Below are 22,846 nucleotides of genomic sequence, written 5' to 3'. Positions count from 1 at the left end.
TCTCAGCTTTCACTAGATTTAAACATTCTGTCATTAAATAAAATCAACACTCACTTCTTACAGACAGACACACACCCCTATTCGTTACCCACATTTAAAACATTAATAAAACAATACTCAAAACCAGACATTTATTGCTTTATTCATACATCATATCTACCTTACAAGACACTAAAATCCATGAAACAAAAAATCTCTCCCTCTCTCTCTCTCTGAGAGACCGAAAACAACACACGCTGCCCAAAAAGGGGGGCGTACATTCCACAAGCCGTACAAGACACGGCTAGACTCTGAGATCTGATCAACACACACACACACCAACATTGCCTGCCTCCTCCCTTTCTGTCTATTTTAAAATGATTTTTTTGATTCATGATTGTTTATACTTGATTACTCTATTTTATGCTTTTAATTTGTCTCTTTTATATGATATTATAAGATGTCTTTAAATATGCTTTCATTCTGCTTTCATGCCTAATACTTAAAAACTACAATTCCCTTCCTTACACACCGATGCCCACTCTATACTATGCTGGTCAAAGACCATAATAAATCATTGATTGATTGATTAATAGCTCCCACAATCCTTCCTCTACAACAAAACACAACCCTATGAGCCATGCCTTTTCATCCTCAAACTACAAAACCTATCATCCCTTTCTCATTACACAATCACTAAAGTTTTCCAACAGCTTTACTGTTGCTCATTGCCTCACTCATCCACATATATTTCAACAGATTAAAACCACTTACTCATAACATTGCTCAAAATACATTCCCTAAAGATTTCAATACAACATTATCTACTTTGGCCAAATCTATTCTTTACCTTAACCTTAAAGATTCTAAAACTGCTTTTTTCCTTTTATGACTCTATATCAGTTCCAAAACTTTTACATCCATACCATCCTAATACTAAAGGTTAACCATGGCTTCCCATTATTAACCTGGGTTTAACACACTCAGTTTTTTTAAGATGTTCAGTTAATCTGATCTCTTCATCACAGACAGTTTTCTGTCTCCAAGCCATCCCTATACACTCATGACAGACTTACAGACTATCTACATACAATCAACAGGTGTTTCATAAACACCCCATCCTCAATAAAATATCACCATTAATAAACTCCTAACTACAACAGTCATTTCAACTTCAACCACTTATACTCTTTGCCTCATTTTTTCCTTACACAATTACCTTTACATTCATAAACATCTTTACTACAACATACCTTATGTTACAATGCTAAATTCACAATGTTCTACCCATATCTTTAACATTCCATATAATAGCCACACCAAACGCGATTACTGAGTATTCAAATCATACCTCAACAAACCATCTGCTTTTTCTCACACACAAAACAAAAGGGGGAGTCACCCCCTTCCTCTTTCCTGCTCGTTTTTGGGTTTCACTTTCCAATGACCTTCCTATACGTGTTATTTACCATTAATCATTTAAATTTAATTTTATCTGATTCTTCTTTCGTTACCAGGATCCAGAAGCATTTCCCTCTCCCTACCCCCTTCTACTCCTTTAATGCAGGTTGCCAGATCCGGAGTAAAAAGGCCCAGCCCCCCTCATCGCCTAGAGCCAAGGAGTTAAAGGAGACCTCATGGGCCATCCAGTCCAACCCCCTGCCAAAAACCAAGAGTTCCTGCTTCAACTGTCATAAGCCTATGAACTTTACTTCTTAAATCAAGCGCTTTGGATTCCTGCTCACTACATTTGTCTCTGGAAAGATGACGTGACACCAAGGCCTCCAAAATTCCATTCACCTTCCAGTCTATTCTATATATTGTTTCAAATCTCACAAATAATTTCAACAAAATACTTATGCATGTTGTTTTTTTAATGACTTAGCTTAACATTTTAAGCAAAACACTGTACCTGCTTGGTAAAACTTTTATTATCCAATTTGTTTACTCTACACAACTATTGATGGCTATATAATAATCTGCTACTGCTACATTTGCCCATTATTATAAGCTTCTTGCTAGCCTCACGCTCTGCTGACCTTTCCCCTCCACCTCAAAGTGATATCCTAATATATGACCTGACTTCCTGTCGACTACAAAAAACAGTTCAAATTGCTTTACTATTGACTGGCTGTTTAATCATATGCTGCTGCTACATCCCATCCCTATAGCAGCTTTACCAGCCACGGCCCCTATAAGCCCCTCCTAAACATGATGTCCTTTATACGTACAAATTGTTAAAAAAAAAACAAAAAAGGGGGAGATGAAGGAGTGATGTAAAGGAGTGATGACATTATTATGTCCCTTATGCAAGAGAGACACCATTGTGTCCCCAATACAGAGGTACAGAAATGGCTATGTACCACAGAGGGATTGGCACGCCATACCTCCATGTGGACATGGTGGATTTCAGACCCCTGACACTAATGCTTCACACCATTTTGGCCAAGTATACAGGACATCATGACATAGGACTAAAGACAGGCCATACTCCCCAGATACATACACTGTTCCTACCCCACTGACCATGTATGGACATTACCCTTGAAGACAGGAAGGATGACATCGCCTGTAGCTGACCTCACCTGTAGATTACCTCACCCTTAAGAGTCTAACCAATCGCTTGGCAGTTATGTAATCCTCCACTGTTGCTATGCAGACTTTGCTGAAGAGCACCAAAACCTATATAAGCATTGCTTAGACAACAATAAAAGGTCATCATCATTCACCTCTACACCCTGCCTCCCGCCTGGTCATTATCTCGTTTCAACAAATAAATCACAATTTAGGATTGGTTCAAGAAAGGAGTAGCTATAGGGAATAGGTAATCACAAAATTCTATAAATCCTATTTTAACTTTGTGTGGAGGAGGTTCTAGGTCTTGTTCTTCAAGGAATGCAACCGACAGAAAAACGTTAATAAACTGTCAGGGTTGATTTACAGCTAGGAATAAGGATCACATGGGATCCATTTTTTCTGCTTCAGAACAACCTTTTAAAAATGTTATTGGAGAATATTTTTTAATATTTATCATGTTGACGTTGTAGCTAAGTTTCTTTATAGCACTGCTACCATCATCTTAGCTGTGGCACAGGTGAATTGGCCCTTGTCCTGTGAAGAATTGCTGGCAAATGAACAGCAGCTGTAAATGAATCGCAGCAAGGTTCTAACATAACTCCCAAAGGGAACAATTTAAAGCAGCAGATCTTGTAAAGGCTGTGTAATTGAGGTTTTAGGCAGCAGCATAGGTATTGTTTTTTTTTTTTTTTGAAAAACTGAAACAGCTACAGTGAATGAGCACAGGTTTGCTTTGCTCTCCAGTATCTTGTATTCAGTCTTCTTGGGTTAATTTGTTCTCCTGTGGAGATCCTTCAATTGTTATATTTGTATCTGGCCCTCTTTCCACAAAGTTTTGAATAACAGTTTTACACTCACAGCTACCACTGTTGTAGATTAGGCTAAGATATTTTGACTTGCCCATGACATGAATGAGACATGGAGAGGAAAGAATATGAGCTTCGTCCCCAACATGCTATTTTAGTAATTGAATCTTACAAAACACACTTCTGTTGTTTGAACAATATTATCTGTAGAACCTGCGGTTCTTCTATTTCCTCTGCTGTAAAAAGTTTCAAGTAGAACCTCTATAAGGTTTTATGAGCACCCACCTAGTGATTGTCTTACACCCCTCAGAAAAACCAATCATTTCTTTAATCTCCTGATCTGTTTCGTTTGACAAGATGGCTCACAAGGACCCATTTGGTCCATGTGAATAAACAGTGTGACGTTATTAAGTTTTAAGATGCATATCTGTCAACTTGTCACTTATATATGCAGAATATTTAGCTTACTGCACCTCTGAAAGCTTAATGCCCCCAAAATGTATATGGATGAGAATGGACCAAATGACATTAAAGGTCAAATTTTGAGACTGTCTCCATGGCCATTACCATTCTGAGTAAAGGACCCTCATACTATAGATCAGTGGTTCTCAACCTGTGGGTCCCCAGGTGTTTTGGCCTTCAACTCCCAGAAATCCCAGACAGTTTACAGGCTGTTAGGATTTCTGGTAGTTGAAGGCCAAAACATCTGGAGACCCACAGGTTGAGAACCACTGCTATAGATCATTTGTGTTTATTGGTCTCTCTGGTGAACTGTATTATCAAATTACCCATGTTGCTCTCTAGAGAGCAAGCTAGGCTGACATTTCACCCTGAGTTCTCTTCAGAGTAAGATGGCAAGTTGCATTCCTCTGCTACAGTACCACAACAGATTTACTGGCACAGTCACCTGTGCAGGGCAAGGCATGAGGTATGCGATTTTCCCATTTTTGGAGTTTACCATGCCCTCCTTTGCCAGGATAAAATGCCTTATTTAACTTTCCCAAGGTACAGAAAGGCTTTTTTCTTGGCAAGTTTTAATATCATTCCCTCTGACCTATTTATCTGCCAGATTTAATAGAACTCCACTGAGTAAGAGATACTGCCCTGTGATAATTATGAAACCGAAATTATATTACATGTACTTTTCCACTGCAGTTTTGACCGGGGTCAGACTGGAGTATCTATGATATCCCATCATACAATGCTTCCTCTGGTACTCCCTGCAATCTCTTGTGGTTGTCCTGCTCCAGGGCTCTAACAAATTGCTTACGCCGCAATCGACAAAATGTTTAACCCTCAATATTATGAACAGATTTTCCGTGTCTATGTAATTTTAATGGGCCCCGTGGTGGATGGGTTAAACCACTGTGCAGCTGAACTTGCTGACCGAAAGGTTGGCAGTTCGAATCCAGGGAGCAGGGTGGACTCCCCGCTCCCCAGATTCTGCCAACCTAGCAGTTTGAAAACATGAAAATGTGAGTAGATCAATAGGTACCACTTCTGCGGGAAGGTAACAGCACTCCATGCAGGCATGCTGGCCACATGACCTTGGTGGTGCCTATGGACAACATCGGCTCTTTGGCTTAGAAATGCAAATAAGCACCACACCCCCAAGTTGGAAACAACTAGACTTAATGTCAGGGGAAACTTTTACCTTTTCCTATGGAATTTTAATATATTCTTTTAAACTATTGGTTTGATTTGACCATATTCATTTGTATAGTGTCAATCCTACTACCTCTAGGCACTGTTTTAAAATGTATTTTATATGCTGTTTTAATGGACTCTTGATTGTAATAAACTAATGTGTGAGAGGCAAGTGGTTACTCTGAAGAGCCATACAAGTTTAATTTCTGATATAGCATTTACAGAAGCAGGAAAGCAGTCACTGGCACTGCCCGGGAGTCCTCAGAGCACAGTATAGGTCTGATTAGTGACAACTGGCAAGACAGGGTGTGTTTAGGGCCCTTTCCTGTCATCTGAAGTAAGGATTTAATCCTTCCTCAAGAGATGGGTGGCCTTGTGACTGGCAGTTTGTTAGCTTTATCATTTACAAGTTTAGTCCTGTCCTTCCTCTCCCATCCCCAATTTTTATGCACCAGTGAAAATTTCTGAAGTTCTCCATGAGAAATAGGTAGAGCAAAGATAGTTACATTGAAAGTGACCTGTCCCCCATATCACTGCTGGCATGTGGATTGCAGAGACTCTGAAACACACCAGGAGATTCATGTATACATTAACCCAGGAAGGTTGAACATAATGTGAGAAGAAGAGCACCTATATTGATTTGGCAGAAGCAGGAGGAATATCACACCCTTTAAAAAACTATGGGATTTACCCAGATGGATTCTTGTTCAAAGCATTCCTGGTTGTCTTAGCTAGGGGGTGTTAACCCCTTTTCTCTCCCATTAAAGCTTACACTTTAAGGTGCATTAGTTTGTATCTATTGCTAAATGCACAAAGTCTATAATAAAAAGGAGTCAGACTGTATGTATGCATTGTTTGTGCTTATACTATTATCTGCCTTGTTTTTTCATCTTCTCATCACTCATGACTTACTAAAATTTAAACATATTTTTGGTATAGCCCATCAAAGGAAATCCTCTGGCCATTAACAAATTCTGCTTATATGTTACTGTTATCACAAGATCAAACTCTCAATAGCACTTGTTCAGTCCTTTTAAAAATCTAGTAAAAGATTAGAAACCCAAAATGAAGGGTTTTGCTGTTCATATTAAATTCCAGAAAAGGGGAAAGCTACTAAATTTGGGGAATGTTATCATCAAGCAATCTGCAAGGAGATGTTTGGACAGAATGCTTCTCAACCTAATTTTTCTCAGTTCTCTTTTTGCAGTGGTACCATCAGATACAGAACCTGAATCAGACATCCTGAGTCTTACTCAGACAAATGAGTGTCCAAACACAGGAGAGTTGACTACCACACTTCAAAGTTAAGTGATGTACTATACCTTATGGTATTGAGGGAAAAACATTTGATCATTGTCCAGAGTCTAAAACTTTCTAACTGCAATCCTGCTTTTTTGTTGCAACAAATCAGGGGCTAAGAACAGCATGTATATCTAGGACCAGCAAGCAGCTGCATTGCAACAGTTAAAGTAGGCTACCAGAACAACCTAATGTGGACTTTTAAGAAGGGGAATTTATGCTCCGTGGTTCTGAATTTCCATTCCTCTTAATTGAGACCCCTTCCCAGTAGTATTCTGGATGCACCACAAAGACTGGGGACCTAGGCAGAAGTTTATCTCCTGGCTGAGAGCACTCTCCTGGCCTTTCGTAGCAGGAAAGCCATCATCCAATTCAAGTAAGGTAGTTTAGGCACATTTGCCAAATAATATCTTCCATCCCTGGCCAGGCTTCTTTGATAAAGAGCAAAATATATATATGATTCCTTATAAGCACTCAAAACTTTTCTGTAACTATTTTTATACAGGAAAAAGAAAAGAAAAAGAAAATGTGTCCGATCCTATTCACTCTTCTTGCGGTTTGGTATTAAAGCAGAAATCAGCAATCTCTCTAAAAGAGGCGGCCCAAGATTTCCTATTCTTCTCCCCCTGTCACTAACCCCACCCTTCAGGGCTCTTAATGTTTATTTTCTATTTAGATTGCTGAGGAATGCAGAAAAAGTAATTAAGCATGGGTGCTATGCAATACTACAATACTATGTTGTACATATTTTGATGTAAAGCCCACTGAAAATGCAACATCAATATTTATTAAACAACAAACAAGTAGGAAGAGACATCCAAGCAAGGTGTAATCATAATTATCCTTGCTAAGTCTGGACTTCACAATAGGTGGTTAGACACTGAATCTTGGTTAACAGATGTAGGCATAGCTCTAAATCACATTCCTTGCCTCTAATATCTTCACTTACCCCAAATAAGGTGTTTATTGCCAAATACCTATTTGCTCAAAGTTTTAAAAGCCCTCATAAACATGTTCATGTCAAACAAAGGATGGCAAAGATGCTTGTAAATCACAGACCTGATCACACAGCACTCACACACATGCCTGCAAGGAACATGCATCATGTTGTCATACTAGTGAACAGCACGTGCTTCTTGGAAGTGTTACGTGAGTATAGATGTATCATACATCAGCATACACACAGGAGGAGGAAAACACACACTGACAAAGAATAAATATATACAGATCCCACTGAATGAGATGTTATTTCTTTTGTACAGAATACAATCAATATAGTCTTGATTCCATTCTAATGCTTACTTCAAGGATTACAAGGAATTGACCTGGATCCTGTATTTTGTCAATGTATGATTATGCTACTTTCAGTATTAGCTAACAGATCGGATATATTGTAGAATTTTGAAAATATGCATATCTTTCTAAGAACATCTAAGAGTGACAAAGGGAAGTCTGAGAACCAATGCAGAATGGTTAGCCTAGATGAAAGTGCCAAGCGAGTCCAACATTGCAAAGAGACAGGGCTGCAAGTGGTTTAGTTGGATTGGAATGAAATGAATCACCAGGAAGATAGTTAGAAACAAACAAACAAACAAAAAGGTTTACTATACCTGGATCAATCTATCTGCCAAGGCAGCACTCTCCTACAGATCCAGAAGAGGAAGGAAAGATGAAGAAAAAAGACAACAGCAAGGTCACACAAGCACTCAGAGCTAGAAGCACAGAAGAAAAAAAAGACAAAGATCCCAAAAGAGCCCAGGGAGAGAATTTCCATTCCAGAACAGTGTATCATTTCCCTTTGCAGAACAAGCAATATAGCCTGTATCTTTGTGATTTTTCCTGTCTATAAATGAAAGCATTACATACTTGTCATGTATTAAGACTGATCCAGCCTTGTAACTCATTCCCTTTCTCAATCAGACAGAGACATCTCTGCACTACAGAAGTCATATATGTCCCAAAGATTTAAAATAAATGGACACTAGTTTCTAACTCATAGGATTCCCTAGAATTGTTGCATCTAGACCATTTTTCAAGATATTTATCTACAAGTTCTTTAGACCAGTATGGTGTCAAGGATTTTTGAAATGTTTCATGTAAAAGTCTATTATTTAGCACACAAAAACATGTGAGGTAGTATGATTGTGAGAGGGGAAATATAATTAAGGCTCAGCTGCTACACAATAAAGTCAGCCAAAAGGCAGGGTAAATGACTGCTTGTTCAGAAAGTCAGTTATTTATGTTCATGTTACCAAGTTCATGAATTATTTTTTCCAGTTGCCAGAGTTTGCTGATTTTTCCATCTTAAAGCATCTAGGCAGCAGATGACTTGGGATTTACCTCTTCATCATTACGAGCAGAGGCACCAATGTAGAAAGGCCAGTAGTACTTCCTGGGAACATGTATTCTCTATCGTTAGAACTGCATGAGAGATAAATGCCCACAGCAGTCCCTATGAAGATGCACAGCAGAAATTAATGGTTGGCACTTGTAGTAGTGTCTATAGTCAACTGGGACATATGACTGTTTAATGTTTCATTTTTGGTGGCCAAACTAGTCTGGAAGCGGAGGAAGTGGATTCTCATGCGGCTGGGTACACTCCTCACCTTCTCCAGGGTTTCAATTCTCTGTTTCAGAAGGCGGTTTTCAGTACGAAGCCTCTGTAAGCAAGATCAAAATCAGCACGTGTTCTAATGTGTAAGCATGAGCTTTTGTTAAGTTGTTGCCAGCATACAAAATTATGCTGAAATCCAGAATATCAAACTAAAGCCATCTGCTCAAGAAGCTGCTTGAATAACCAAGAAAGGAAAGATTTCACCACACTCACACAAGCAAATAATTAGACCTACTGTTCAGTAGGTGGGGATCCCTTAAATTTCTATCATACACTGCATTCTACTAATAGAAGTGGTTAATTGTTCTATGCCTTTTTTTACTAATAGAAGTGGTTAATTGATCTATACCTGAAGTATGAGTACTTAAAAAATAAATGGCACTGTCGTTTCGTATTTAAATAGAATACACTTCTCCCTATAGACAGAAAGAACCAACACAACAGAAGTTTGTGACACTATAGAAGGATGATGGGAGAAAGCATCAATCAGTGCAGAACAAGTAAAGGCACCAGGTACAGACTATCATTTAATGAACAGCATTTTGAAGACTTTCTAAGTATGAGGCTATACTAACTTAAGAAACAAAGCACAGCAAACTCCCATAATTTAATTCTATGAACTGGTACAAGAGCAAGACCATATGAAAGAGGGCTGACCTTGATTTCAATCTGCTCTTCCATCTCTCTGTTCTTGATTGCAGTGTACTCTTTCTCCAGTCTGTAATATAGGCAGAATGCAGTTCACTGTGTTTCTCCTTAAATAATGACTAAATTCTTAGAGTACCCTGATTGCCAAACTTGATGTAATGGAGCAGATTTGTGTTTTTAAACTCACATCTGCTGCAATCACATAGAATGAGGCAGGTTAGATTAAACATACGGATTAGGGAACTTGAAATCCTCTGGTGCAACTTTTTCTTCTGAGAAAGGGCAGGGATATTGTTCAATTATCATCTGCCTCACCCAGCATGATCAACAGTAAGGAACTACTGGAATTGTAGCCAGAATTGTAGCCCTATTATTATTATTATTATTATTAACTTTATTTGTACCCCGCTAGCATCTCCCGAAGGACTCGATGCGGCTTACACGGGCCGAAGCCTCAAAACACAATACAATAGAAAACATAACACAACAATAGACAAGCAAATCAAACAATTAAGCAAATAACCACAATAACAATACATCAAGACACTATTAAAACTGGTTCGGCCAGCGCAATGGGGTACAGAGTTAAAAGTGCTGAGATGGCAGGAGGAACGTAGGATTAAGTGCGGTGTGCAGCAACATTAGTAGTGCTAAAGTGCATCTAGGACTTGGGATGGGGATTCCTAATCTGCGAAGGCACATCGGAACAGCCAAGTTTTTAGGTTCCTTCTGAAAACTGCCAGAGTAGGGGCCTGACGAAGCTCTTTTGGAAGGGCATTCCAAAGTCGGGGGGCCGCCACAGAGTGCAGAGGTTCCATATCTAGCACATAGCTTACACAAAATGCCTCTGAGTTAGTTAGGTGAGAAGTCACTAGCTGGAGATAATAGTAAAGCGTTCCTTCCACATTCTCACCCAGCACTCACAAGGTGCCAGCCAGGCCATAGCAACAGAATTTAGCAGCTAGTTGAGAGTGACATGCTCTTTCTCTTGACACTTGACGCGCAAAACAGGTCTCTCACCTAAGTGCCATGTGGAGAAACTCAACCTGGCACTATGGCTAGGAATCCAATGACATGAGAGAAATGAGGGAAGTGGAGCTACCACAAGAACAAACTCTCTTTCCCCTAGCACAGCTCCCCAGCTCTAGTCTAAGCAGTTTACCCCACTCAGCATCATTTCTAGTACTGAAACAAGCAGGAAGGCAAACGGCAAAATGAAGGCTCAACTCTCTTTGTTAGCAGGCCTTTTTTCTTCCTTAAGCCACATTCTCAAGTCGCTCCTGACACGACAAAAAATTTGCTTAATCACTGGTTTTCCACAACTGCATGTAGTTTCAGTTTAGAAGTGCCAAGGTTCACTCCAACAATTCCCTAACCACACTGCATGCCATGTAATATAACACTGGCCAACACACATTTGGTGCCTCAAACATTAGACCTGTTTCTGGGTATATTTGACCTGCTGATCCCAAAAATGGCACCAGTTTTCCCATATCAGCTCTAGTCTTTGAGATACAGAACATGTGCCATGTACCAGTCTTCATCTGCTCACCCAGAAAGTTATGATATCCACATCTAAGAAACTAGAGCTTATGAGGTCTAGCCAATGCAATTTCCTGAATCAGCACACCATTAACTCCAGGAACAGGCCTAAAAATCAAGACACTAAGAATTTATTTTTTTCCAGCTGTGTAATCTATCTTCATTGTGGCCACGGTGGTCCACGCTCTGGTTACATACCATATAGATTACTGCAACGCTCTCTACATGGGGTTGCCTCTGAAGACTGCCCGGAAGCTGCAATTAGTCCAGCGCCCAGCAGCCAGGCCACTGACAGGAGCTGGGTACAGGGAGCGCACAACTCCCTTGCTGCACCAGCTCCACTGGCTGCCAATTAGCTTCCGAGCACAATTCAAAGTGCTGGTTTTAACCTATAAATCCCTATACGGTTCTGGCCCAGTTTACCTGTCCGAACGTATTCTCCCGTATGAATCATCAAGGACATTAAGATCTTCTGGAGAGGCCCTGCTCTCGGTCCCACCACCTTCACAAGCGCGTTTGGTGGGAATGAGAGACAGGGCCTTCTCTGTGGTGGCCCCTTGGCTATGGAACTCTCTCCCAAACGAGATTAGATTTGCCCCCTCCCTCTTGTCCTTCAGGAGGCTAGTGAAATCCTGGTTATTGAATGAAGCATTCCCAGAATAATGGCTGAGACTGATTACAGACCAAAGTGAGTGACCACATATGCGGACTGAGTTGAACATGATTTTACCTTGGCGATTTGGAATATATGTATTTTATCTATTTGTATTTTAATCTTGTATTGTTGTATGATGTTTTAACTTGTATTAGTAGCATTGAATCCTTGCTGTAAGCCGGTCTGAGTCCCTCTACGGAGGTGAGAAGATCGGGATATAAAAGTTTTAAATAATAATTGTGATAGTGAACTTGATGTCATTGGAAACTATTAGGCGCTTTAGATAGCTACTCAGCACATGCTAGTTTGCGAAGTTTAAACAAAATCCTCAATTAGGTTATCTAAAGAAAGTTAACTTCTTTCAACAAGTAGCATCTGGGCCCAAAGACATTCAATTTTAGCCTCTGCCGCATATTATTCTAGAATTGCAGTAGGTAAAGTCTTCATAAACTGATGTCACTGTCACTACCATGAATAAATGTTCTGAGGAATTAGCTGCTTCCTGACAGCCTGCTCTGGATCTTCAGAGCAAGGCCTGTGGGTGAGCAGCACTGTCCAGGCAAATTATCTGTGCCATGCCACAGATTATTTCCCTATTAGCTCCAGCCTCCCTGACAGCCTAGCTCTCAGAACTGAGAATTGGCTACTCAATAAGGAGTCTGTTTCCTTCTATAGTAGAACTGGTTATTAGTAGTGGCAGCAGCAACATGTTATGACACAAGAGGGTGGGTTACTGAGATGGTTGTGCTTTCTTTAGCTAGTAGCAGCAGCACTTTTTCTTGGTCCATCTTCCAAGGAATGACACAAATTTCTGACTGACAAGGAAGATTTGCCCAAAATTGATGGAAAGGTGCAAAAAGGAGCTTAATTGCCATGAAATCCAGTTAAAAACTGCAACACCATTTTTGTTGAGGGGAAAAGGATTTCACATTAAGGAAGACTGAAGATCTCATGAAGCTATACCTTGCTGCTAGTTAGCCATAGCCCGAAATTACTTCAAGTCACTGATACCTTATAGCACAACAGTACTGGGGAATTGGATTGGAGCTGGGCTTGGATTGGGGCCGCTGGTTTTTCTGCCAACACTCAACTTTCAACTGTTCCTCCTGGGCTTTTGTGGGGACTTCTGTTTTTGTTTTGTTTTCAGAATTTATTTTATTTTTATTGACTGATTAATCGATCGATCTTTTGTGGAGACCTCTCTTAATTTTCTTGCTGGCTCATGCAACATATACTACTTAATAAATGAGTCTCCACAATCATTGTAATTGGTTTTAAATGTTTTGAATGCTTAATTTATTTATATCTTATTTCTGGATGTTATTATGCTTTGTGTGATTTTTGTATTTTATTTCATGTTAAATGTTCTTTGATTTGTATTGTATTATGTTGTGAGCTAGCTTTGGATCTTTAGGGAGAAAAGCGGAATATAAATAAAGATTTATTGTTATTATTATTATTATTATTATTATTATTACAATTTCTACGTTTGTTCTAGAATCTCTCTCATGTTGTTCCGTATCAAATATCCAGATTTATGAGCATTTTAAAATAAATCTTTCACTTTAGAACAAGTTGGAATTCATATTTGATGGTATTTAAACTACATTCATGAACATTCCACCATGTTTTCCATTGCTCAAATAACTATTTTGTTGAACTAATACTAACTCCCTCCCTACATTTATATAGAGCTTTTTGGATTTCTTCTGTTAAAGATTAATGTTAACACCAGGTACTTTTTTGGTGTCTTAACAAGTTCAAAACTATTTACATATATGTTTTCTGGGACAGCCTTCAGCTGAGCTTTACGTAGTTTCTTTATTCTCCTAATTAAGTTATTGTGTATTATTCAACCACATTCAATATTAGGTAAAGGTAAAGGTAGTCCCCTGACATTAAGTCCAGTCATGTCTGACTCTGGGGTGTGGTGCTCATCTCCATTTCTAAGCCGAAGAGCCAGCGTTGTCCGTAAACACCTCCAAGGTCATGTGGCCGGCATGACTGCATGGAGCGCCGTTACCTTCCCGCCGGAGCGGTACCTATTGATCTACTCACATTAGCATGTTTTCGAACTGCTAGGTTGGCAGAAGCTAGGGCTGACAGCAGAAGCTCACGCCGCTCCCCGGAATTGAACCTGTGACCTTTCGATCAACAAGCTCAGCAGCTTAGTGCTTTAACCCACTGCGCCACCGGGGGCTCCTCATTCAATATTAGGATGGGCTAAAAACTTACCGTTTCATTTTCTTAGGATTGTATTTGATCTGATAGGCCTTGAAGATGAGTTTATCAGGACAGCTGTCAAACTGATGAGGAATTACCTTCTGGAAATACTGAAAGATAGACAACACAAGAGTCAGACTACATCTCACATATATTATTTGAAGGTAAACATGGCTCTAATGCCCTGTTCAACTGTATATGCTGTTTCCTATCTAGCTAGGCATAAAGGAGAATGCAAAGTAACTATTTTTGAGTATGCTATCTGTGGCAAGATGCCCAAGTCCTGATCACTTAAATTTTACTTCTATAAAGTTCTAACATTATGATCTGCCAGTCTCAGGAATGAAAAAGGGCAGGAAAATCATGACAGAGCACATTCTTTATAGCTTAGTAAAAACATTCTGGCAACTGTAATTCTTACTCGCTTGGGAGGTGTGTGTATGTGCACATGTATATACAGAAAATGATGGAACACAGAACAGTGTGAAATTAAGTTTGTAAGACACTGCTCAACTTCGACAATCACATTGAATTCAGAACAGAACAGGTTTTGTCTATATATGTGGATGTGTCAGGCAGTACAACTAGAAAAAACAAAATGAAGACATGAAATCCCTGTTGCAAAAAGTAGTTACAGCTCTTGATAGCTACAAAAGTCAATTCAAAAAAACCAAAAGCTGTTATATTCTACTGTTTAAAGCTCTCACAAGCAGCAAGTGCATATTCTTAGTACTTCACTTGCCAAGATAAAGTGACTGCATAACTTTCTAGTTATCTTGCCATTCAGTAATATAACTGCAACACGGGAGAAAATGTTCTCCCTCTACCAGTTTAAAGTTCTGAAAGAAAAGTCATGGGAGATGCTCTGGGGTCAGGGAAGACATCCAACAAAACATTAAGCTTGCCCAAAGTATTGCCCATCATGGAAAATCTGGGCTTACTTGCAGTGTAAGCAGGCTAAATTTAGTTCACGAGTTACAAAAAAATTGGCACACACTTCACAATGCAAATATTAGATAGCAAGGCCACTTATTATTTAAAATGTTCCCCTCCCCCCATACTTCAGCCCAAAAGATGATCAGAATGACTTGTTCTAAAGATTTGTAATGAGTATGGCCATTAACTGGACTCAAATGATGTTGAATCTTAATTGGTGGGAAAGTCTAATGTCTGGCTATTCACAAGAGTGAAATGTGGAAGAGTTTTCAAAACCTCTGACATGCAGGCATGACTGACTCATGGCTCTCTAGCTGTCACTGGATTGCAGCTCACACCATACTGCATCATATTGTAGTTTGGTCTAATGAGAGCTGCATTCCAACCATACTTGAATAACACAAGCCACCTTGAGTTCCATTACTAGGAAAGGGGGAAGGGAAGAATATAAATGAATAAACTAATAATAACACTAGTTGTCTGACCCTGCTTTAAAGTCATGAGGCTAAACAATTTGGCATCATTTTCACTTGCATTTGTTTCTCCCAGTTGAGTAGCATTTTTCTATTATTGTCACAATCTTCCCTGAGTACTACACTAGCATAATAGTTGTTGCACCATCAGGTGTACTCTCTCACCCATTGGATAGGTGTGATTCTCAGTGCAGAGAATGGTTCAGCAACACAATGGAGCATTCTGTCTTGCCTTGAACTTGGTAGAAGTAACTAATATGCTGCTGTGGAAATGGTAAGTTCAAGTCCTTGGCATCTGTTGAACCATCAGCTGTACAACTCTGAGATCCAGCATAAAAATGCTGGTACACAATTTTGTGATACTAAAGGGGTTTAAAGCAGGGGTCCTCAAACTTTTTAAACAGAGGGCCAGGTCACAGTCCCTCAAACTGTTGGAGGGCCGGATTATAATTTGAAAAAAATATGAACGAATTCCTATGCACACTGCACATATCTTATTTGTACTGCAAAAAACACTTTAAAACAATACAATAATTAAAATGAAGAACAATTTTAACAAATATAAATTTATGAGTATTTCAATAGGAAGTGTGGTCCTACTTTTGGCTGATGAGATAGGATTGTTGTTGTTGTTGTTGTGTGCTTTCAAGTCATTTCAGACTTAGGATGACCCTGAGTGATGGCCGGATAAATGATGTTGGAGGGCTGTATCTGGCCCACGGACCTTAGTTTGGGGACCCCTGGTTTAGAGCATTTTCTCTGCAGCCCCAAAAGCTTGGAATGTATGAGTTCAGCATTGTAAGCTACCACTTACTTAGCTAAACTGGATGCAAATTGAAGTACATAAGCCTACCTATCCATCCTGCATCTAGCTACCCTCCCTCATGCTACTTCTAACATTTATAACAATAGGCACATTCCTTCACTAAATTTCTTTTTAATGCTATTGTAGAAAAAAGGTACAAAAAATATTTTAGTAATTACAGTATGACAATACATTATGATGCTCCTAGGACTTTCTTCATTATATAGCCTAAGCATTTCAATTTTACTGAAAGCAAAAAACAAAGCACATTACAATTAATAAAACATATTATTTTAGTGTAGTATCACTCTCTCTTCCACAGAGGGCCTCACATATCAGTATATTGGTACAGAGGGAATGACATAAACATGCAGTGTATCAGAACAAAATAATTTTCTATTTTTAAAACTGCAAGAAGATTTGAAGAACTTTATCCCCCTCCCCTCATTAAGCTACATTTAGAAACCAATAAGTGATAGGGGAAATAACTGATTACACCTCACATAGAACAAAGAGAAACTGATATTTGGGCTTTTGTTTTTGTTTTCTGTGGTACTGGCTCTGACACTTAGGCATCAACAGACAAATTAAAACAGTTTGAGTTAAGGGGACAGCATTCCAAACATGTTGAAGGGTCAAGTGCTCTTAAGGAAATCCCCATTTCAATTTTCCCTCAGGTTTCGTAACATTTAGCTCAAACCCTGTATGGAAATCTGAAATAAACTGAAACTTTACAACTAATATTATTTAGCAAATCTACTTCCAGTCTCAGAACATGCAGATCAAGAATAGGGCTCCACGGTCACCTACGGACCCACTGCCAGTACACCAATCTTGGAAGACAATCCTACTCAGACAACAAAGGATCGCCTAACTAAGTAAGCATTGTAGAACTCACCTGTGACATCCCTTCCATGTCTAGTTGCATCAGTTCGGCTTGGTTGAATTGTAGAAGAGCCATCCCTACACGGAAGATTATTTCCAGTCCCTACAAGAAATCAGCAGAAGTTATGGACTCCACTCCAAAGGAAGTTTCTGATGATTTAGAGAAACTGTCAAAATAGCTACTTCCTATGCCAAATAGACATATGTTAGAAGACACTTAACAGGAGAGTAAGATGTTTGTCTTCCCCCACAATGTTATCTACCTATCTGTGCATACAGTTCATTGAGTATCTGGTTGATCTATAGTCAAATCATAGCAAGAACTCAAAATCAAACAATTAAACCATCCTGAATGAGTTGCATAGGTAGAAACTGGCATGAAATGTTAGCATACTTAATTTAGTTATTTTACAGAAACAAAGATGACTGGAGCATTATATAACACCCATCTAGATGGCTTTAAAGGGGGATTAGACAAATTAATGGAGAATAACACTAGTTAAACTATTAGTTATGATCACAGAGGTGGCATGTCTCTATATTTCAGTTGCAGGAGAACAAAATTTTCCCATACCGATTTGAATAAGTATATAAGAATAAGTATTAGTCATTCTGTTACACAGAGCTAGACTAGCAGGAAGGGAGAGAGGGAAATATCCACTTTATCAAAGTTTCTTCTGTATTTGCAACTTTTAGTAGCAGTGGGCCAGTTTGTTCCCTAGGGAAGCGTGCTTTGCTTCATTCAGATTTATTTTAAAATGTATTTTAAAGCCATAAACTATAGTTATAAAACCCCCATGTCATAACATACAATGTGGCAGTGCCATTTGAAGAACTGGTACAATATTTTCTTAATTTGTAATATAACATCTCTTCTCCATTCTATAGCCCACTCCCTTTTAAAATATTAAACACTTTACCTCATACATGAAGATATCAAACACTCGAGTGGCCACAGGTAGTGGAAAGGTGGTAAGGAATAGAGTAAGAAACCAAGATGATGCATACATGGAAGTAAGGAAGCTTTGGGAACGAAAATGGATATTCAGTTCAGGCAGTTGCTCCTGAAGAGACACAGAACACAACTCTTGAGATCAGCAAGACTCTAACATCACAGCTGTATCCCTAACTCGAGCACGGGCAAACTTTGGTCCTCAGGATGTTTGGACTTCAACTCCCAGAAATCCCAGCCAGCTTACCAGGGGGAAGGAATTGTGAGAGTTGAAGTCCAAAACACCTGGATGGCAAAGTTTGCCCATTCCTGCCCTAACTGGTCCCTAAAGCAACACACTTCTTGACAGTACAACAGATGCTTCTTGACAATGCAGCAGATGCAGTCTTTTACCTGCAGCATGTATTCAAACTGGTAGATGCAAAGTCCCAATTCAGCCATAGTGGGTTTAAAGAGTTCCCGTAATCTGTATTCTTGCATTAGCCGTACAAACACACAGAAGGCCTCTTCTTCAGGCATCTAGAATCAGACAAGAGATGTACACGTCTTTCCAAAGCTTACTGAAGATCAAAACCAGCATGATCATGTTTTGAAAGCAAAACATGAAGCAGCTTTACACAAGTCTCATCTAGCCACAATCCCTCACATGAAAAGATCTTAGGTTTACTGCATGGCATCTCTAATTAGAAGGTTCATGGTATCAGTATCACGATCAGTTAAAACAGTTACCTAAAACATGAAGTATTACTGCCATCAAAAGTGGCAGAACCGGAGAGCTATATTGTTAGTCTTACACTGATGCCAAGTTACTGGTACTGACCAGATACTCTGAAAAATCTAACTCTTTATTCAAACATAGACAAATTCACAATGTACTGAAAAATAATGCATCTCTGCATTATCCTGAATTTGTTGAGTTCGTTCTGCCATATTCTGAAAGTTTCAAATTCCTAAATACTGACTTCAAATATCTGTTTTTCAAAGTGTGTGTTGTTTTTCTAATCCTACTGCTAGATAAAGCTTTTTGGAAATATGAGAAGTCCCAACAAGGTCACAATTTTAAAGTTTTCTTCAGCTAAAGCACCTACTTTATTAAACTTGACTAACATATGAAGTTACAAATTCACACTATGATTCAAGCAACTAGATTGTGAATCATTGGTATTTAATCTATGGCAATTATTTCTATGAAAATTGACTTGAAATTTTAGGAGTAATGATGAACTCTTGTACACAGATGAAGATCTACTCTCATACTACACCAACCTGCATGAGAAGCAATCCCACGATGAATGCACTGCCCTGGCAGTACCCAACTTCACGGTCGACTAGGGAGTAAGCCTGAAAGAGATGGAAACTTAAGCAAAAGAAGATATAAATAAATATGCCTAGAGCTCAGTAGTACAGTTGCCAAGTGCTTTTACTGACCTGAACCAAAATTTGAGGTATATAACCATCAGGCAAAGATTAGAATATTTGGTCAAAATGAACCAAACTGCATTGCACTGATTTATTTACCCAAAATGTGAGACTTAAGATGGACACATAAATTTGATTCCTTGCAGCGCATCAAGTAGCAGCAATGGGAAAGAAGTATGTCTAGATGAGGTGGCTGAGAAGCAAACAAAACATGTCACTTATGACCTCATTTATACCAAGAGACAGAGATAAAATACTTCAGAAAAAAACAAAGGCAATGGACATAATAATATCAAGGGAAAACACATTAGTGCCCAGTTGAGTATATGAGAAACTGGATGAAGAACTACCTTACTTTTAGAAATGAGATGCTGGAACCCTTATAATTAAAGGCAGATGTGAGAGAGTATGTTCTTCTGAAATGAACTTGCCTTAGTTTAACTAACTAAATGCTTCTAGAAATGAAGTTTAAAATGTATACATTACACTGGATAACTTCTTCCAAGGTGCAGGTTGAGCCACAAAAGTTAAATTCTTTACATAGGTCTCTACTTAAACACAAAGGAACAAATGGAAAATGCTACTTTCCAAAGCAAGTTTATTATCAGGGCCTCCTACTTGCCTTCATGACATTGAAGAGAACTTCTTGGCCCAGACTGTCCTGTCCCTTAAAGAACTCATGCTCAGGGTATGTCCTGGCAATGTCCCTCCTGATCAGCTTTTCACATGGAGAAGACATCTTCAGCAACTCTGAATACTGATTCTTCACTGGCATGTCAGTGGCGCTGCACAAAAGCTGCCAAACAATGGCTCGGAAGTGATGGGGAATTCCTTTCCTTATGAGCTCCTGAAATAAAATAAAGAACGAGAAATTCCAAATTATAGGTAAGACCATCAGAGATTACAGCTCCATTTTATATCACAATATATTTTTATTCAATATTCATTATTGATTAAAATACATTTTCTTCTTCTTGTCTTCCTTTATATGCACTAGGCTACAGCTTTGATGTATGGACATAGAACTGGGAAAAGGATTGGCAGTCCAATCAAGAAAAGCTTGTAGAAAACGGGAACAAGTTTGTGTCACTGTAGTATCACTAGAGACAGCCATTTTCCTCACCCTGAGCAGTTTTTCTTTCTTTTTCCTCCATTCTTCCCATTCATTGACAATCCTCCCCCACAATATCCATGTATCTTCTTCAAGATGGCTCAAATTGGATGAGGCAGAAGAGCTGGATACCAAAGACGACCCACTGTTCCTTCTTGAGCCATTCATGGAGCGCAGTGACTTGGAATCTGCTTCCAGAAGCCTGGAAAATGTCATTCACAATTAGTACCATCCCTACCATGCCCATAATGACACTGAACTTTAGACTTTAGATTTGCACAATAATGTAAGTGCTGTCATCATATTTGTCACAGCATTTTATACAGATTTACATGAACTATATGCTATATTTGGCATTATACATTTTTGAGAAAATTCGAAATAACAGGGGGAAACATTACATATACATTGGTTTGCATATTAATGTGTATATTAGGGTGGGAAGTAAAGTTTGGCTAGATCAAAATACAGATTTACCACTTTAATTTCTCTTTAATTTTGGTAGCAAATGCTGAACTCTAATAAGTCTTTGTGACAAACTGGCAAAAAGAAGAGATCAATATGATAGTAACACAAAGGTAGTTTACTGTAGATGCTGAAGACCATCTTCTCCATATGTCAAACAGAAAGAGGAAGCACACATATTCAGAAAATGTGATGATTAAAAAGGGAATTGCCAAGATTCATAAAATGCTAATTCTGTTACATGAAGCCTTATCTAATTAAACAACTCAGCATCTGTATGCTTGCCCACAATTCCCTGCCTCATACACAGAGGAAGAACTGTTTAAAGCTATAGACAATGCAGTCACTGTTGTCCGTTTTTGATCTAAAACTATTTAGCTGCTTGTGAACCTTTTATTTTATTAGTTTTAAACTATGCAATGTTTTTTATTAGTTTTAAACTATGCAATGTTTTTGACACAAAATAAAATCTAACTAAGCACCTTTTCCTCAGCTATTAATACCAATACTTCATGTTTCTTCAGAACCTTTATTTTAGCCATTGTCATGGATGTCTAAAAACTGAAGGCTTTCCTAGATAGAAACACCCTCTCACATGTCTATTCCATGATGCGACATATTTGAAAGATATTTTTCTAATATTAGGTATGCTCAGAAATCACCTTAAGAAGTAAAGTGAAGAACACATTTTCTTCACAATTCTACAAATAAGTATAACAGACTTTATATTTTATATCTTGAAAAGCCTTTAGAATTCAGGGGGGAAAAGAGTTTTTCTTTCTTTATTTTTTTGCATCTCCATTTATATATATATATAAATGCTTTGTGCATAATGAGTACCTTAAAAACAAAAACTACATGGCAAAATGACCCCAAATTTGGCAACAAAACTCCTCACAATCCAAGGAGTGACCATCACTGAAAAAAAACCACAAAACACCTTTAAATTCAAAAAAGGAAGAAGACAACACACCTCCCCTGCCCCCCTCACGCTGAGGACACAGAATGAGGGTTCCGCAGCAGCGGCAATGGTTGCTGCTCCCTACCTGTCTCTCAGCCCCTAACTAACACTAAGGCAAGGGATCAAAGGGCAGAGGCTGAGGAGGGAGAGGAGAGAGAGAGGGAAGGAAGGAAAAAAGAGGGAGGCGGGCCACACGCTATGTACACACTCTGACTCTCTGTCTCCCACACACACACCCCAACAGCACAAGGGAAGGAGGAAGGTGCCATGATGGGGGTAATAGGGACACAGGAAACCGACATTGCTTGGAAAGGAGCTCCAAAGACCATCCAGCCCAACCTCATTTGGCAGTAAAGGAAGACACCATCAAAGCCCTCGCAACAGATGGCCAACCAGTTGAAAGGGAACCCTAAAGGCCATCCGGTCCAACCCCCTCCTTCCCTCCCTCCCTTTCTCTACTTCCCTTCCTTCTCCTTCCCTCCATTCCCTTCCCTTCCTCCCTTTCTTTCCTTCCTTTTTCTTTTCCCCTTACCAGCTTCATCCTCCTTTATTAAATCTACAGAGTAGATGCACCCAAAGTAAAACCTCCCACACTACCATGTAAAATCCAGTTTATCTACTTAGGACTGGATTATATGGCAGTGTAGACACGCACACACACACATGGATGGATGGATGTTGGATCACTGGTTGGTGTGATTGAGATATATATATATATATATATATAGAGAGAGAGAGAGAGAGAGAGAGAATTATAATACTTTATATATTACTATTATATATATTGCTATATAATATATATTATATATTATTGTTATATATACTAATATATAATATAATTTTACTACT

The 22,846-nt window shown here is 38.9% G+C and overlaps 1 protein-coding gene across 6 annotated transcripts in view; it reads right to left on the bottom strand.

Annotated features, from left to right (window-relative positions):
* Window positions 1-22,846, bottom strand: part of EVI5L (ecotropic viral integration site 5 like) — a 66,112-nt gene that overhangs the window by 28,037 nt on the left and 15,229 nt on the right. For 3 of the 6 annotated variants that reach the window (XM_060764907.2, XM_060764906.2, XM_060764908.2), the window contains exons 3-12: window positions 20,584-20,773; window positions 20,083-20,307; window positions 19,308-19,382; window positions 18,435-18,560; window positions 18,010-18,153; window positions 17,103-17,192; window positions 14,003-14,100; window positions 9,580-9,640; window positions 8,915-8,968; window positions 7,919-7,951 (exon numbers count right to left, since the gene is read on the bottom strand). In XM_060764907.2, coding sequence (XP_060620890.1) covers window positions 7,919-7,951; window positions 8,915-8,968; window positions 9,580-9,640; window positions 14,003-14,100; window positions 17,103-17,192; window positions 18,010-18,153; window positions 18,435-18,560; window positions 19,308-19,382; window positions 20,083-20,307; window positions 20,584-20,773 — 1,096 coding nt within the window. The remainder of the gene's footprint in view (window positions 1-7,918; window positions 7,952-8,914; window positions 8,969-9,579; window positions 9,641-14,002; window positions 14,101-17,102; window positions 17,193-18,009; window positions 18,154-18,434; window positions 18,561-19,307; window positions 19,383-20,082; window positions 20,308-20,583; window positions 20,774-22,846) is intronic. The other 3 variants (XM_067463756.1, XM_067463757.1, XM_060764909.2) reach the window with 2 other exon arrangements.

Source organism: Anolis sagrei, chromosome 2, assembly GCF_037176765.1.
Source record: "Anolis sagrei isolate rAnoSag1 chromosome 2, rAnoSag1.mat, whole genome shotgun sequence".
Classification (NCBI taxonomy): domain Eukaryota; kingdom Metazoa; phylum Chordata; class Lepidosauria; order Squamata; family Dactyloidae; genus Anolis; species Anolis sagrei.
This window is presented reverse-complemented; position numbering and strand designations above follow the sequence as displayed.